This window comes from Erythranthe guttata, chromosome 14 (genome assembly GCF_056151865.1).
Source record: "Erythranthe guttata isolate IM_541 chromosome 14, IM_541, whole genome shotgun sequence".
Lineage (NCBI taxonomy): Eukaryota > Viridiplantae > Streptophyta > Magnoliopsida > Lamiales > Phrymaceae > Erythranthe > Erythranthe guttata.
Window position 1 is genome coordinate 2,867,311 of NC_142546.1, and position 17,691 is coordinate 2,885,001.

At 35.7% G+C, this 17,691-nt stretch overlaps 3 protein-coding genes across 4 annotated transcripts; 1 reads left to right on the top strand and 2 right to left on the bottom strand.

Moving 5' to 3' along the window:
- Nucleotides 1-454: 454 nt before the first annotated feature.
- AAE18 (acyl-activating enzyme 18) lies at nt 455-5,368 on the top strand. The gene is made up of 14 exons (XM_012988792.2): nt 455-841; nt 1,387-1,519; nt 1,635-1,900; nt 2,014-2,215; nt 2,555-2,595; nt 2,674-2,802; nt 2,894-2,967; nt 3,057-3,277; nt 3,348-3,442; nt 3,537-3,753; nt 4,292-4,417; nt 4,564-4,662; nt 4,891-5,097; nt 5,188-5,368. Exons 1-14 carry the CDS (start codon nt 567-569, stop codon nt 5,299-5,301), a joined length of 2,199 nt encoding a protein of 732 aa, XP_012844246.2. The 5' UTR covers nt 455-566; the 3' UTR covers nt 5,302-5,368.
- Nucleotides 5,369-9,742: 4,374 nt separating this feature from the next.
- On the bottom strand, nt 9,743-12,233 carry LOC105964269 (vesicle transport protein GOT1). Of its 2 annotated transcripts, none has more exons than XM_012988795.2 (7): nt 12,058-12,233; nt 11,742-11,852; nt 11,351-11,442; nt 11,176-11,256; nt 10,971-11,068; nt 10,770-10,851; nt 9,743-10,120 (listed from the first exon to the last, which is right to left on the bottom strand). In XM_012988795.2, exons 2-7 carry the CDS (start codon nt 11,770-11,772, stop codon nt 10,082-10,084), a joined length of 423 nt encoding a protein of 140 aa, XP_012844249.1. In that variant the 5' UTR covers nt 11,773-11,852; nt 12,058-12,233; the 3' UTR covers nt 9,743-10,081. The 2 variants fall into 2 exon arrangements, with proteins under 2 accessions (XP_012844249.1, XP_012844248.1); XM_012988794.2 differs by having other exon boundaries at nt 11,930-12,196.
- Nucleotides 12,234-14,946: 2,713 nt separating this feature from the next.
- On the bottom strand, nt 14,947-16,664 carry PUT4 (Amino acid permease family protein). The gene has a single exon (XM_012988797.2). The coding sequence runs from the start codon at nt 16,530-16,532 to the stop codon at nt 15,072-15,074; it is 1,461 nt and encodes a 486-aa protein (XP_012844251.2). The 5' UTR covers nt 16,533-16,664; the 3' UTR covers nt 14,947-15,071.
- Nucleotides 16,665-17,691: the final 1,027 nt, after the last annotated feature.

Sequence of the window (17,691 nt, forward strand, 5' to 3'; positions counted from 1 at the left end):
AGTTTCGGTTATATCCTAAGGTGGTAGACAAAATTATTAACCTTAAAAAGAAAAGAAAAGAAAAGAAAAAAACTTAATCAAGTCTAACGACGTTTTTCAAATAAAAATCCGGCTTAAAAGAGAAAAAAAGAAATTACTGTTTTCACCCCTCAAGTTTGCACCGATTTTACATTTGGTCATCCATGTTAAAAAAAAAACACATTTGGTCCCTCATGTTCCAATAATTCAACACTTTTGGTTCTTTTGTCAATTTTACTGTTAGTCCGTTAGTTAAGGCAGTGATGGACACACGCTTGATTTCGTTAGTTTTAACCGGAAATTAACGGAAATGACTAAAAGTGTTGAATTTTCGAAACATAAGGGACCAAATATGTTTTTTGTGAACATGGGGACCAAATGTGAAATCAGTGAAAATTTGAGGGACTAAATTGTGTTGTTTTCCGAAGAAAAAAGTAGGTGGCTCTGAAAGAAAATTCGAAAAAACTATACGACACTCTGTATAACTACCGGTCTACAAAGATAGAGATAGAGAGAGAGAGAGGGGGAGAGAGAGAGAGAGAGAGAGAATGGGGAAGAGCATAAGCGAAGTTGGGGTAGAAGATTTGGTGGGAGCTGGGCTTACGGTTGAAGAAGCAATGGTTTTGGGAAGAGAGATCAAAGATGCAATCGGCAATTCTTCCTCCAATTGTGCGGCGGCGAAGGAGATTTGGGCTGAGATTATGTCTCGCAATCTGTTGAAACCATGGCACCCACATCCCCTGCACCAGCTCATCTACTATTCGGTCTACCGTAGTCACGATGACTCCGTCAATGGCCCTCCTCTCTATTGGTTTCCTTCCCCGTAACTCTCTCTCTCTCTCTCTCTCTCTCTCTCTCTCTCTCTCTCATACACACTCTCTGGGAAAATTACAGTTTTCACCCCTCAAATTTGAACTGATTTCATATTTAGTCCCCATGTTCTTAAAAAAAACACATTTGGTCCCTCATGTTTCAAAAATTCAACATTTTTAGTCATTTTCATCAATTTTCCGTTAGTACTAACAGAATCAAGCCTGTACCCATCACCACCTTAACTGATAGACTAATGGTAGATTGACTAAAATGACAAAAAATGTTCGATATTGAAACTTGAGGGACCAAATGTAAAATCGGTGCAAACTTGAGGGATGAAAAACTATAATTTTCCCCACGCCACGTACTCTTGTATCGTATTATCTAAAATGATGCATTAATTACCATGTTCTCGCTTTTATCACTCTTAATTAGTAGAGAGAGAATTAGTGGGAGGAGAATTAATAGGAAGGGCATTTCAGTCACATTCTATTTTATTTTATTTTATTTTTTCCGTAAAATCCATGCATATTTATTAGTTTTCTTAATATTCAGATTCCGGTCGAAGAGTACAAACTTGGGGCGTCTAATGGAATCCCATGGCCCAAGGCTATTAGGTGCAACAATGTACAAAAATCCAATAGCAAGTTTCACACAATTTCAGCATTTCTCGGTGCAAAATCCCGAGGCAAGATCATCTTCTTTGTTCATGATCCAATCATATACGACGATAAGTCGATAATGCATTTTTTTTGTCTTTTTCTCGTGTAATAAAACTCTATGTATGTGTTGTGTTGTTCCAGATATATTGGCAACTTCTACTTAACGAGCTATCCGTTCGATTTTCCGTTCCACCAAAACGTGTATTGGATACTTCCGACAAATCCAAGCATGGCGGAACATGGCTACCTGGTTCGATGCTCAATGTTGCCGAGTGTTGTCTACAATCGAGCAATAATTTCAAGAAAGACGATAATAGCTTAGCAATTGTGTGGAGGGATGAAGGCTGTGACGACGATGATTATCAAATCAGAAGTATGACATTAAAAGAGCTCCGCCAACAAGTAATGTATGCTCGTTTCTACAAATGTTGTTATCGCTCTATTTATTCTCTTTCTTATTACCTATACATGTAATAAATCCTCTTTTTTTTTTTTTTTTTTTTTCGTCTACCACGAGCAGGTTGGTAGCAAATGCACTGGAATTGGGATTCCGCAGAGGAGATGCAATTGCCATTGATATGCCGATGACAGCAACCGCCGTTATTATATACTTGGCTATTGTACTTGCTGGATTTGTCGTCGTCTCTATAGCTGACAGCTTTGCCCCTATGGAAATCGCAACTCGCTTACGCGTATCAAAGGCTAAGGCAGTTTTCACTCAGGTGGTTTGCAAAACTTATCTTGGAAAGTTCCATTTTTTTTATAATTATTATTCTTTTGTTCGAATAGGTAAAACAGGCTTATGTTGTTGAAGTACTCGGGGTAATTAAGTAATTTGAGCTCTCTAACTTTGCAATTCAAGCTACTATGGAACAATTATATAAGAAGATAGAATTTTGCTGGACGAAAATATGTTCGGTCACAAATAAATAGTAAAAATGAGGAGAAAAGGAAGAAAAGTCGGGAGTATTAGCACTTACGAGCTTTCTTGCATAGCATATGGTTTTTTCTTCTTCTTTATTTTGAAAAAGAAAAGAATTTCTAACTTGAAGCAAATTCAGGATTTTATTGTACGAGGAGGACGGAGGTTTCCTTTATACAGGTAATATATGCATTTATATTGAACGTCGATTGTCCATGAATTATATACTTACATTATTCTCTTAATCTGTGGCTGCAGTCGAGTGGTAGAAGCTGGTCCAGATAGAGTTATAGTCATTCCTGCAACCGGAAAAGACGTAGCTCTTCAATTAAGAAATCAAGATTCTTCATGGCATACTTTTCTTTCAAGTGCGCGTCGCCTACCAAGGTAGTTTAAACATGCATGCAAGAATCATGTAATAATTATCCGCATTTCTGAATTTATAAAAAGAAAAAAAAAACCAATACTTTCTCGACAGATGTAATTACTATTCACCAGTTTACCAACCGCCAGATTCCGTCACCAACATTCTATTCTCATCCGGTACCTCAGGTTCGCTTAACCTCGTTTTTCCTTACGTTTTTTTTTTTTTTTTTTTGACAATTTCGTTTTAATAACATTTTTTTCGACCCTTCGAACAGGAGAGCCAAAAGCTATACCATGGACTCAACTTTCTCCGATTCGTTGTGCTGCCGATTCATGGGCACATCTCGATGTTCGAGTTGGAGATGTTTTTTGCTGGCCGACAAATTTAGGATGGGTTATGGGCCCCATTTTACTCTATTCCAGTTTCTTAGCTGGCGCTACTCTTGCTCTCTATCACGGTTCTCCTCTAAGCCGTGGCTTCGGAAAATTCGTCCAGGTAAGAAAAAATCTTTTTTTTTTTTCTAATTCAAAATTCCGATAATTTCACCATTTTCGGCAATATACAGGATGCAGGAGTGACTATTTTAGGAACTGTACCTAGTTTAGTGAAGACATGGAAAAGTACGTCTTGTATGGACGGTTTAGATTGGACGAAGATAAAGTAATTCTTGATTTAGCAGCTTTCCAATATTTATATATTATGTAGTTTATTTTACCGAAGGAATAACTATATGCAAGAACGATGTTTTCAATAGGTTATTTGCTTCAACTGGAGAAGCCTCGAGTGTTGACGACGACCTATGGCTCTCTTCGAGGAATTATTACAAGCCGGTAATTGAATGTTGTGGTGGCACAGAGCTTGCTTCGTCTTACATTTACGGAAACCTTTTGCAACCACAGGCTTTCGGGACATTTAGTTCCGCAGCAATTGGTGCGGGATTTCTCATCTTCGACGAAAGTGGGACCCCTTATGTAAGAACTTCCTTCTATGGCTAACTCGGTTATCTTCATTGGATTTTATTTTGGGTAAATTACAACCACCCCTGAGGTACGGTCAAATTACGAAAACCCCCCTCCTATTTGGATAATTACAACCACTCCTCAACTATAAATCTTCTTACACGTCCACCCTTGCGGTTTCAAATTTAGTGGAATCTTCTAGATTTTATGGAATATTATCGCTTTTGTATCCGTTTTATCCCATTTAAAATCCACATTTTGAAGCAAGATGATCATAATATGTGTTTTTTTGGCTTGTATATATCAGATTGTGGTGCATAAAAAACTGTATTTTTACACAAAACGAGTACAAACTAGAGCACATTCCACGAAATCTAGATGATTATGTTGAATTTGACACCACGAGGGTGGATGTGTAAGAAAAATCATAGTTGAGGGGTAGATGTAATTATCCAAACAAGAGGGGTTTTTTTTCGTAAATTGACCATACCTCAGGGTAGTTGTAATTTACCCTTTTATTTTTCTCACACTGATTTTTTGTTTTCGACAGCCAGATGAGGAAGCTTGTGTGGGTGAAGTGGGATTATTTCCTCATTACTTTGGTGCGACTGACCGATTGCTTAACGGCGACCACGAGGAGGTTTATTTCAAGGGTATGCCTATCTACAATGGAATGGTATGCTTTCCACATACTTTAAACCAAGAATCTGTTTTTTTTTTGTTTTTTTTTTAGTTTTATGATTTTTATACGGTACTATTATTCTTTACGGAGTCGACTCGTGTCTAAAAGCAACTGAATAAGTTGCATTTTACTTGTGTCAGCAACTAAGGAGGCATGGCGACATACTAAAGAGAACCGTTGGTGGATACTATATTGTGCAGGGTAGAGCTGATGACACTATGAACCTTGGTGGCATTAAGGTATATTCAATTAGTCCGTTGAGACGTGATTAATTATATAATCGAGTCTTGTTTATTATTAGTCGAATAATTTTTTCGTGGGCCATCTCAATTTTTTTTTGGGGAAAGAACGAGCCCTTATCTTGATTTAACGTAGAACTATGCAAGATTACACTAATCTTATTAACCAAACGAGGCCTTAGTGAAGATGGTTATTTTACATGTTGTAGTTGCTTATCTTGTATACAGACAAGCTCAGTGGAAATCGAGCGTGTGTGCAACTTTGCCGATGAGAGCATCCTCGAAATAGCTGCAGTAAGTGTTGCGCCGCCGAATGGTGGACCTGAACAGCTGTCTATATTTGTGGTACTGAAGAAGGGATTCAGTGTCGAACCAGATATCTTACACATGAAATTTGCAAAAGCTATTCAGGCCAACCTCAACCCTTTGTTCAAGGTTTCATTCAACATATTTATTTATACAAGAAAAAATGATCATAGAATGTTGGAGTCTATTTTTATTTTTATTTATTTCTCTGTGGAGCAGGTGAGGTTGGTGAAGATTGTGCCGGAGTTTCCTCGAACGGCGTCGAATAAGCTACTGCGGAGAGTGTTGAGGGATCAATTGAAGAAGGAGCTTCACATACACAGTAAAATTTAAAATATCACCTATTGTTTATGAGACCATTGTATTATTCTTTTGAAATATTGGATGAAATAATATAATATAATATAATATAATATAATATAATATAATATAATATAATATAATATAATATAATATAATATAATATAATATAATATAATATAATACGTAAATAGCGATTGCCATTAAAGCTAATGGTAAAAAATAGTAACGTGCATCTATTTGTGAATGAACATAAAATTAATTCAGCAAAACCAAAAAAAGAAAAGAAATTCACTGATAGCTAACTTTTCTATTTGTGCAATGAAATTTCCTTCATACACATTCTGAAACGTGGTTCTAACTAGTCTAACGAGTGTCATTACTAAATTGCTACGCAAAAATGAAACACTTTTTCTCTTAATATGTCTTGCGCGTCCATGGTCTTCTGGTAAATATTTCCCAATATTTTCTCTACCCTCTAATCTCTTTTTTTCTGTTGAGAAATGTAAGAGCAACTCCAACAGCATAATCATATCCAACAGCATAATCAAATGAGGCATTAAAGGCCTAACTGCCAATTTGATGCCCAAAATTTCATTCTTTCGGCCTCCAGCAGGGTAGTCAAACACAGGGGCCATTTTGGTGCCAATGGTCGGTGGGTGCATTTTTGGCTCCCAGAAATTCAATAACCAAAAAATTCCAACTGTAATTTCACACCCCAACGGTCATTTTTTCTAAACCAAAAAATTGATTCAAAAAATCAGATTCACCTCATCATATTTCTACAACCCAACCAAATAATTTTCTCAAATCTTTTATTTGACTCCACACTAAAAGGAGAGTAATTCCTTCTTAGGCAAAAAGAGAGAGCGAGAAAAAGTGAAGTAGAAACGAGTGAAACCGAAAAGAACAGAGGTGAAGCAGAGGTATGTTTTCTGGTTTTTTTTTTTTTTTTGCAACGGCTGTATATGGAAGAAGATGATGTAGAAATTAGGTTTAGTTTTTAGTTTTATAATATTTAAATTGACTTAAGTGGATTAGGTTGATTGGGCTGGGCTGGGCTTAGTTAATTTATTTTAGTTGAATTGGATAAATTAATATATTTAAAAATTGATGATCCATTTGATGTTTTATTGTTGGAGTGGAAGACTTTTATTCAATAACTAAAACACTGTAGCAATAATCAATAGACATTTGAGTACTCATTTTTTATTACTATTGTTGTAGTTGCCCTAAGAAACAAAAAATGGCACTCAAGACGGAGAGATGTAAGAATAAAAAATGGTAGCTGAATCATATTTAAAGGGCGCAAGTATACATAAACTCATATATCACCATATGCATGAGTACACAGTCCGAAAAATGGACCATTTTCCACAATTATGAAATCATTGTCTACAAGAGTTACAAGTCTTATAGTTGCAATCGGTGTAGGAATTGGATATAGTGTACAACGAATTGTCCAGCTTACTCAGAATCGCTTGCAATTGTATATCATGTACTCCTTATACTTTTCTATTTAAGATCTATCTGGGACGATTTGCTCATATTTATACTACTCCACCTTTAATGGATGCATCGTGATTAATTTAATCATACGGTGGTCTGTGACTCTCTAGATCATTATTATAAATCTTCTAACACAGACTCTCTAGATCATTATTATAAATCTTCTAACATTATTATAAAGGGATTTTTATGCAAAAGTCCCCAACCAAGCATGTTTATTATTCTAGGTATAGGGGACATATCTCTTTCACCAATAAGCCCATTCCTTTAATATTTATTATAACTAAAGGAAACATTCATGTATATCCCAATATTACCCTCAATCATTTATACCCAATTCTTAATTGTAATCCAAATTAATCAATTTTGTCCATAAAAGTTCAATTTTGACCACAAAAATTCAATTTTGACTTTTTTTTGGAGTATAATTTAATATGCTCCAATTTCATCCTTAACTTAATTTAATCTCAATTTGACCCCAAATTTCACAAATTATTAAATTTTGACCCAAAAATTTTTTTTTTTTCAAAAAAAATTTTTTTTTCAAAAACTTTTTTTTGCCGCCGGATTCCGGCGTTGACCGGCGGTCAACGCCGGTCTCCGGCGGTCAACGCCGGTCTCCGGCGTTGACTTTTTAAACTTTTTTTTTTTTTTTTTTTTTTTTTTTTTCTTCCGGATTTTTTTTCCGGATTCCGGCGTTGACCGGCGGTCAACGCCGGTCTCCGGCGTTGACTTTTCTTTTTTTTTTTTTTTTTTCTTTTTTCTTTTTTTTTTCTTTTCTTTTCTTCCGGATTTTTTCGCCGGTTTCCGGCGGTCTCTTTCTTTAGTGTTTTTTTAAGTTTTTTTTTTTTGTTTGGTTTGTTTTGTTTTTCCACGCCCGCCGCTACACGTTGACCGTAATTGTGCTGTCACTGACAGTAATTTAGCGTAATTATACTGTCAATGATAGTTAATTAACGTAATTGTACTGCCGTTGACATTACATTTATGTAATTGTGCTGCCGTTGACAGTAAATTAATGCAATATTATATTTTTTTATTTATTATTATTTTTTTTATTTTTTTTGATTTGTTGACAAGTCAACGTAATTATATTACTGTCGTTGACAGTAAAATAACTGTAAACACAATAATATTACTGTCAACAACATCAATATTATTATTTTTTTGGGGTGTTTGTTTTGTTCGAGTTATTCACGAAGTAACGTAATAATATTACTGTCTACTATTGTAATATTACTGTTGCTATAGTAATATTACTGTCACTCACAGTAATATTAATTCTTTTGGTTTTTTTTATTTTGTTTACATTTGTTGAACGGACAACATAGTAATATTACTTTATTATACAATAATAATGAATTTTGTTGTGTTAATATTAATGTGCTAGAGATTAATATAGCAATATCAATGTGTTAAACTATAGTTTAGTTAATTTTACTGTGTTTAACAGTAATATAGTTAATATTACTGTCATTCACAGCAATATTGCTGTTTAAACGGAAAAAAAAGTTACAGAAAAAAAAAAAAAAAAAAAAAAAAAAAAAAAAAAAATTAAAAAGTCAACGCCGGAGACCGGCGTTGACCGCCGGAATCCGGAAAAAAAATCCGGAAAAAAAAAAAAAAAAAAAAAAAAAAAAAAAAAAAAAGAAAATTAAAAAGTCAACGCCGGAGACCGGCGTTGACCGCCGGTCAACGCCGGAATCCGGAAAAAAAATCCGGAAGGAAAAAAAAAAAAAAAAAAAAAAAAAAAAAAAAAAATTAAAAAGTCAACGCCGGAGACCGGCGTTGACCGCCGGTCAACGCCGGAATCCGGCGGGAAAAAAAAGTTTTTGAAAAAAAAAAAATTTGTGAAAAAAAAAAAGTTTTGGGTCAAAATTGAATAATTTGTGAAAGTTGGGGTCAAATTGAAGTTAAAGTAAGTTAAGGATGAAATTGGAGCATATAAAGTAAGAGGGGTTATTTTAGTCCTTTACATAAATCTGGACCATGTGTGGACTTATTGGTAAAGGAGAATATTGTCTGGATCTCTTTATGAATAAGTTCCCACTGATGGGCTTATTTGTAATATGCCCTATTATAAATTGTCATAAGTCGTTTACTTTTTCTTTTAGCTCAATAGCCCATTTTCTCAATTTAAATACTGAAGATATCAAAAAATCAGCTATAGTATTTGATATTATTAGAATTATTATGTAATAATGAAAACAAAATGTTATTATAACTCAACAAATAATCTACATTAATTTTTCATTAGTATATCAGTTTTTTTGATATATTTTTCTGGTTGTACATTACATTTTTCGGTACAAATTTATCCACTTCCGTTTTCCTTCATGAACAGAGTATATGTAACAAACTAATAAGATAATAAGATTCTGGCCGATTTATTATTTTGTTTAGTCCCAATTTTTTTTAAAGAATGAGCTTATCTTGGAATATTGAAAAAAAATCAAGAATTATGTAAGATTCGGATAATGTTATCTTGTCTAATCCCGTTGTATCAACCAAACAGGCCTTAGTAAAGATGGTGATTACTTGTAGTAGTGATTCTCTTGTACACAGACATGCTCAGTGGAAATCGAGCGTGTGTGCAACTTTGCCAATGAGAGAATGCTCGAAACTGCTGTTGTAATTGTTGCACCACCGAACGGTGATATCTTATACATGAAATTCACAAAACCTATTCAGACCAACCTCAGCCCTTTCTTCAAGGTTTGGGTCTTTATATTGCTGATATTTTACCTTATTTTTTTTTTCATTTCTTTTTATTTTATTTTAATTAGTAAATAGTTGTTATTATTTGTTGAGCAGGTGAGGTTAAGTGAAGATTGTAGATGAGTTCCCTCGAACGGCGTCGAATAAGCTACTGCGGAGAGTGTTCAGAGATCAATTCAAGAAGGAGCTTCATCAGATACACAGTATGTATTTGTGAAGCAACAGAAAATTAATTCAGTAAAACCAATTAAAATGCCAACACAAATTTCAATAATTGCTAAGAAAACATCGTCCATAGATATGAATCGCGCTTCTAACTAATCTACAAGCCTCACTAATAAACCGGTAAACAAAAATGACGGATGCTATATTATGTATCCCCTCAAAAGAATTGATTTTTTAAATTTCCATTGATGAAAAGCGAAAAAAGAATTGAAATAAGAAATCATGTACAAAATCAAGCCCATTTATCAACCAAGTATACCATATTTGTCATCAGCTAGTACTGAAACGCTGGCCAAACCGTATTTTACAACACTTACAAGTGGGCTCCAGACAAGCCTTCTTGCGCTTACTACGGCTAAATTTACACTGGAACTCTTTTCCCACGATAACGATCCATAAACTGCAAAGCAAAATAGTTGCACTTGTTACACGACATAATATTTTATGGGGGGCTGATTTTTCCATGCAGGGTAATGTAGGTCGTCGTACACGGAAAAGTGAAAACCATCACATAATAACATTCTACAAATCCCTTAACTAGTAAGAAAAACATGCAAACAACTGATCAAGTGCTTCATATTAGTCAGAGTGCGGGTGCCTAATCGATTCTGCTATTAGGACAAAGGTTCTCTATTTTCCAGGAATTTTGGACATACTTTAATGATCCGTTAACTTGGTGAAATGTCTAATTACATGTTGTTCGGAACTCATAATACAACATCCGGATACAGGAAATGCGACCTTCACCAAAACATGGAATTTCGCTCACGAATACGAATTATTCTACTGGGAGAATTCACAAAAATACTGGACCGAAAGCAAACACAAAACATAGGTTACATTTCGACTCTTAACAAAGCATAAATCCTTAATTTTCCTGCAAAGTTCTGCAAGTCTTTGACAGGGTCTAAAGCTAAGTGACTCAAACAAACCATACTAAAGTGCAATTAATCGATTTTTTTCCATTGTTGAAAGATTTTAACATCTTTCATAATTCCACAATTGGAAGCAACTAAATGGAATTAAAAAAGATGTGAAAGAAATCATACCGATCTGACAAAAGGTTGCTGGAATATCCAACCAAAGAGAGGTATCTTCTGCAGAAAAACAGACACTGTTGGCCAGAAGCCACTGCAAGTAAACAAATTAAAATTATTAACACCTTTTTTCGCAAAAACAAAAAAGAAAAAAAAAAGGAAAATAAACCAGAATTGATGCTGAAATGTTGCATATTATAAGCAGTCATATACCTGAAGAGTATAATAAAGCCATACGTCTCGACAATCATCCCTATGATGGGCCATCCAATGACGACCAAGAAGAAGCCAACACCAAATGAAACCGTACCCTGGAAATCAATATAACAAAAGGCATAAGTTATAATAAATAAAAACGGGAGCAATAACATTTAAAAAAAAAACATGCGTCTTTGAAAAGGAAAAATAAAAATTAAACCTTGAAATTAGAACGTTTCATAAAGAACTGAGCAGATGACTTGAGTCCAATGGTTAGCGTCACTCCCGAGAAAAACAGGATCTGTTGGAATGGAATTGAAACAACATTAGGAAGATCGGGGATGAAAGTAATACTTCTCGAAAAATCGATGCGCTTGCTAGAAAAGTATACTTACATTTCCCATTGCAAGTAGTCCCTTATCGAAGAAAAAAATAATACCCAAAAACGAAAACAATACTCCAAACCCCGTCAAACCGAGTCCAATTTCTGTTTCATCAACGCACAAAAAATGATTTTGATCAGCCTACATCGTATTATTATTGCACATTTGAAGCATAACAGAGACAAAAACCCTCGGCAAAAAAAATAAATAGAAAAACGAATCATCAAACTATGAATTTGTGCATACGATTTAATCGGTAAACATAACATTCAAATCCATAATACTTAACCAAATTCATCCAAACATAGTTTACAGCAACAAACCCAATCTGAATAATCCCCAAATCATAAATTGTCAACGCTTAATTTCGGGGGTGGGGGGCAAAATTGGAATGAAAACTTACTTTTACGATCGTTCATCTCGAATGACATCATTTTTGCCGATTATTCAGATTCAATCACAGTAAAGCTGCAATTTTGCCCACTATTTTTTTTCGAAGTGAAACCCTACACCACTGCATATAGAGGGAAAAAAAAACAATTATCAGAAAATTGTTTTTCCAAAAAAACGCCATAAGATCCAATTCACTACCTCGACTTCAATCCAGTGAGTCGCGAAGATTTTATATACTACTGCACACACAATAATTACACGCACAAATATGTATGTATGTATGTATGTATGTATATATAGGTGCATTTAAGAGAGAGAAAATGAACCTGTAATTGTATAGAGGCTGGGAAAATTCGACTTGTAAAACTTCTAAGCGAAGCAAGCAATTGGTATTTGCACGATGACGCGATCCCAATCGGAAGGAAATTGGTATTGCAATCGGGTTGAACGCGGACGAGTTGACTCGTGCGATATTGACTCGCGGTTCGGTATAATCTTCTCTGAAAAGAGGTGATATGGGCTGAACCGGATATTAGATACTAATGGGCCTCTAAAATCATTTATTGTTTTAGAAATTAGAAACTGTTTCTTTTATTACTTTTTATTAACAAACCACCAAAAAGTCCACTTTAAAAAACTGAAACGATTTGTGCAGGCACAATTTAATCGTGCAGGCACTTTTTTTTCCATTCTTGAAAAAATAAAAGGTAAATTTCCACAAAAAGTCTCTCAAGCTTTTATACTTCGATTTCAGATCCCGACCGAGACGATAAGAGATCGGAGGTAATTCTTATATTTTTTTGATTGTTTCGTTACGTAGATTACGATTATTGAATTTTTTTTTAAAACGAAGCATTTTGTTTTACCCGCGTGATTCTACACGAGTACAGCGGAGTTACTCGTGTAGAACCACGCGAGTAGATGAATGTAATATTTTTTTTTTTAAATTCGTATGTTTTTGATTGAAAAAAATTGAGGCCGTGTGTTATTATGCGAACAGAGGGTTTGTGCTCGTGTGAAACCACGCGAGCTCAGTTTATCGAGCTCGCATAAAATCACACGAGCTTAATTTTTTTTTTTTTTGGCTGCTCGTCTGAAAACACGCGAGGAGATCTATTTTACTCGCGTGCCTGCACGCGAGTAAAATTGGTCTACTCGCGTGTTTTCACACGAGCAACTTTTTTTTTTTTTTTTTAATTTCTAAATTTTTTTTGTTTAAATTAAATACTAATTCATTTTTTTTTTAAATTGTAGATCGCCGGAGGTAGAGGGAAGAGTTTAACGAGTCAAGTTACGGGAAAATGTAAAGAGTTTAATGGAAGCTTTGGGTCGGAAGTCGAACAATCCGGATGATCCGGATCGTATTGGAGATCGGGAAGCTCTTGCATCCGATCGTAGAAAATTATGGTAAAAATGTGCCTGTTCGTCAAAATAGCGCCTGCGTATATAACCACCCTTAAAAAAAGATTCATTTGACATACCGGTGTTCATTAAATTAGAGAAAAATTCAACCCTAATTTATTTTTTTCGATCTCAGATAGAGGCAAAACAACTATGTTGCCCTCGATCGAATTTTAGTGCAAGTGAACAAAAAATTGATGAAATTTTAAAATACTAAAAAATAAAAAATAAAAATTAATAGAGAGAGGCCATAGCTGCAGATGCTATGAAATTGTAGACCAAATTATCAAGTACTCCCACCCCACGCGCCTCCTAGCAAAATCCTAGTCGGCATCAATCATCTAAGGTTCTGCACGCGCTATGGAAAAAATCACAGAAAAAGTTTTGACAATCAAAATTAACGAAATTATCAATAAAAGATAGGCTTCGACGAGAGGAATTCAATAGTTGGTAGCCCATGAAATTTTGACTGTCGAAGAATAAATTGTCCCTTCGAGAAAACCAGTCGTCATTGAAATACGTGTGCAAGGTAAAAGGATTGTAGAAACAGATTCATAACTCCTTTGTGTATGTATAGTATAGAAAATAAAGTTACAACTTCGAGAAGCACCATCGTCGGTTGGAAATTTATGGGGCCAAAATTCGGATTTGAGAGAGAGATACATTTGTGGGTTGACATGGTTTTAAAACTGATTTTGTAGGAGCGATTTTGAAAAGTGACAAATCGACCGAGACTTGCAAATTGGAATGTTCTTGAGACGACATTTTTGGGTTGTACACGGTATAGTAATCTCCCAATATATGACAGCCGGATACTTCGATATTTGCACAAATACGGAGCCCACGGCAAACTCGAAACATAGGAGCAAAATTTTGACGGAAAAAAAAAATTAGGAATGACTTCTTAAATGTCTTTGTTAAATCGTATACAAATTGGTTGGATTTTGTCTTTATGATATTTAAGCGTCACTTTATGGAGGGTTTTGTTGTTTTGAATGTAATCGATTAATGAAGAGATGTGTTATTTAGAAAGAAACCAATTCATTAAAAACACAACTATTCAAAATATCTTAACAAATTATATGTAAATAAAAATTCTAACAAATCTTTTTATAAAATACACCATAATTTTATTACTCTCGATTGGTTAACATATATCGGACTTGTAACTTTGAAAATATCTTTTGTTCGATCCGTATTAATCTAATCAAACTCAACTGAATTACTCATAATTCAGATTAAAATTAAAATGTCTTTTATTAAGTTTAAACAATCACGTACTCGAGACTTATTGAAAAACTCTTATTAACTAGTATATTTGACAATTTAATAGCATATCAAGACAAGTTGCTTGCCATGCAGGGCATGCCAGCTATATATATTACAAAAATATACATCAACCAACCCAATTACCTAATAATATAATAAGGTGATTTATTCATGAAAATAAAATAAAAATTGATTTGACTCACAAAACCCCATATCCCAATATAAATGCATTTGTTTTTCAAAAAAAATAAAAATAAATAAATAAATAACACTTAACCCCCTATAGCTTAAGCTTTGTGCACATAATCCTTTCTACTTTCAATATAAGTATTCGACCCCCTACAATTTGAACTTTGTGTATTTTTAATATAAGCACATAATTCACTTACGGTATTCCACTTAATAAATAGTCACGCTCGTCAGGAAGATTTTTTTTTTTTTTTGAAGTATAAGAGAGTTATCTGTTTGTATTAAAATTCAAGGAAGTCGTGTGTCGTATTAAAAATACTAAGGAGTTATATGCACAAAGTTCAAACTATAGGGGATAAAAGTGCGATTTATCAAAAAAAATGTGTTTCACACTTCTCTTTCGTTCCAAGAAATTGTGAATTTAAATATTCATCACTAAAAACAAAAAGAAAAATAAATAAATAATAATGAGGGTGACGTGTCAAAGGTCCTCTTCATCGTCGTCAACTCGTTTGAACGTAAACCACCCTCTGGACTTGCAGAGTTTAATGAAGAAGTACCACCCAATCCCGGCGGCGGTCATCAGCCCGCTCACCAGATAAACAGTCTTCGTCGCGATCGCCATTATCACCACCAGGAACACCGCCGGAACCAGGCACATCACCACCAACGCCGGCAATCCGAGCGGCACCTTGTACGGCCTCTTCATCGCCGGAAACTTCCTCCTCAGCCACAGAAACGACGCGAACTCCAGAAGCATCCCCAAGCTGTACAGGAAATTCGCCGACGCCACGATGTCCGTGTAGCTCATGTACGAAACCCCAAGCGCAATCGCCGTCGAGAGCACAATCCCCACCCACGGAGTATTGAACCACTTCGATCTCAGCGCGAAGAATCTCGGCAGGAAAGCCAGATCCGCCATCCCGAGAAGCTGGTACGCGCTGCTGCTCAATTGAGCCTCGAACAATCCAATCGCCGATAATACGGCCCCGATTTCGATCCAGAATTTCAGCCAGCTGCCGGAGATCATTTTCGCGGCGTCCGCCATGAATCCTGTCTCCCAATCGTTCTGATCGACCAAAACGGCGCCGGTTACCGCCACGAGAGGGATGATGTAGCCCAAACAGGTCAAAATCACGGCGCAGAGTAGCGCTAAGGGGAAGGTTTTGTGAGGTTTATCGACTTCTCCGGCCATTGTACTCACGTTATCCCAGAAATTGAGATTCCAAAACAGAGTGTTGAAGAACAGAGTCCAGTCCTTTTTTACGCCCTTTTGACCTAGGCTAATCCAACGGCGGGGGTGGATCTGGGGAATTGCGATTGCGGACATAATCAGAAAGGGGGCTAATGAAACAACCCCTAATCCGACGGCGAAGTATCCGACGATGGCTAATCCGGTGTAATTAAGGAAGGAGAAGACGAGGGTGAAGGTGATTATGGCGAGGTTACGGGGGAGGCCAGATGCGAATATTGGGAATATTCGTTTGAGGTAGTCGATGCAGAGAGCGGGGAAGGCGGCGATGTTGATTACGCCGCTGAGGAATTTGAGGGTTCCCATAAGGGAGCCGAAGAAGGGGCCGAAGGCTTTGTCGGCCCATATCACGAAGCCGCCGTTGCCGGGGAACGCGGTGGAGAGTTCCGCCGTGATTAGGGCTTCGGGGATTGACCAGATGAAGGGGAATATTAGGAACCCTAGGATTGCCAGGAGTGGGCCCGCCGCTTGGACGGCGGGCTCCTCGCCGTATGGGCCGCCGGCGACTTCGAAGTAGATGAGGAATATGAGGGGGATGAGGGTGAGTTTCTTCGTTTTGGTGGCGGCGGTGGTGGTGGTTATCGGGAGGAGGAGGGGTGGAGATGGGGTGGCGGCGGACATTGTGGTGGTGGTTGGTGGTGGTGGTGGTTGGATTTCTCCGGGGAGGGGTTTTGTTGATTGGTTAGACATGTTGATAGATAGGGATAATTAGCAGAAGTAATTAATGGAACTCGGGTTTATTCAATGAGTGGATAGGGAGTGAGCGGGTTGCTGGATTTATACTACCACTCCTCCATTTATTTCAAATTCTTTTTTTTTTTTCTTTTTTTTTTTTAAATTCTTTTATTATCATATAGTTATTGAGAAAATTGTAGTTTTCACCTCTCAAGTTTGCACTTATTCCATATTTAACTTGTTTCAATAATTTAACACTTTTGGTCATTTCTGTCAATTTAACGTTAGTTGGTTAGTTAAGGCAGTGATTAATTGAACACATACTTAATTCCGTTAGTTTTAACGGAAATGGCTAAAAGTGTTGCATTTTCTAAACATGAGGGACGAAAAACTGTATTTTTACCCTGTAAATACAGTTTTAATCCTTCAAGTTTGTACGGATTCCATATTTAGTCCCACGTGGTTGTAAAAAAACACACTTGGTCCCTCATGTTTTAAAATTCAACACTGTAAGTACTTTTCGTCATTTTTTTGTGAGTACAAATGGAATCAAGCGTGTGTTTATCACTGCCTTAACTAACGGGCTAACAGTAAATTGATGAAAATGACAAAAAATGTGAAATTATTGAAACATGACTTATGAGTCGTGAGTCATGAAGGATCAAATGTAATCTTTTATGAACATGGATAATTGAATGTAGAATCAGTGCAAACTTGAAGGATGAAATTTGCAATTTTCCATTATACCTCCAAATTACAATGGCTAAATACAAATTACACTCTTGTACTATCATTAGTGTGGCATATACCTCCATGTACTATAAAATACAACGAAATGACCCCTGTCGTTAAACAATATTAAAGAATTCGTCCATTTGTTTCTCGTTAAAACAATAATTTATTTTCTGACATGCTAACTTGGCACATGTTCTCGTATACCTAACAACTATTTGAAGTTTAATTTAGTATTATCTTACTCAAGGATCATCCAATTATAGTGTATTTTTTATCACAAGTATTATGTTTTAAATACTATTTTTATTGAATTTCTTTTTTTTTTTTTACAAATGATCATTACAACATGCTAACTTAATTGGATAATTAGCTTATATAATAAATTATGCATGTTGTGTAAACGTAAGATAATGCGAAATAAACTATAATAACATAATAT

Excerpts from the sequence above, each read along its gene's own strand:
- PUT4 (XM_012988797.2), bottom strand. The coding sequence starts at position 16,532 with ATGTCTAACCAATCAACAAAACCCCTCCCCGGAGAAATCCAACCACCA.
- AAE18 (XM_012988792.2), top strand. The coding sequence starts at position 567 with ATGGGGAAGAGCATAAGCGAAGTTGGGGTAGAAGATTTGGTGGGAGCT. Across the intron at positions 3,443-3,536 it reads TTAGATTGGACGAAGATAAA|GTTATTTGCTTCAACTGGAG; the intron begins GTAATTCTTGAT and ends TGTTTTCAATAG. Across the intron at positions 4,663-4,890 it reads TGAACCTTGGTGGCATTAAG|ACAAGCTCAGTGGAAATCGA; the intron begins GTATATTCAATT and ends TCTTGTATACAG.
- LOC105964269 (XM_012988795.2), bottom strand. The coding sequence starts at position 11,772 with ATGATGTCATTCGAGATGAACGATCGTAAAA. Across the intron at positions 11,443-11,741 it reads CGAGATGAACGATCGTAAAA|AAATTGGACTCGGTTTGACG; the intron begins GTAAGTTTTCAT and ends TTGATGAAACAG. Across the intron at positions 11,257-11,350 it reads GACTACTTGCAATGGGAAAT|ATCCTGTTTTTCTCGGGAGT; the intron begins GTAAGTATACTT and ends CCATTCCAACAG.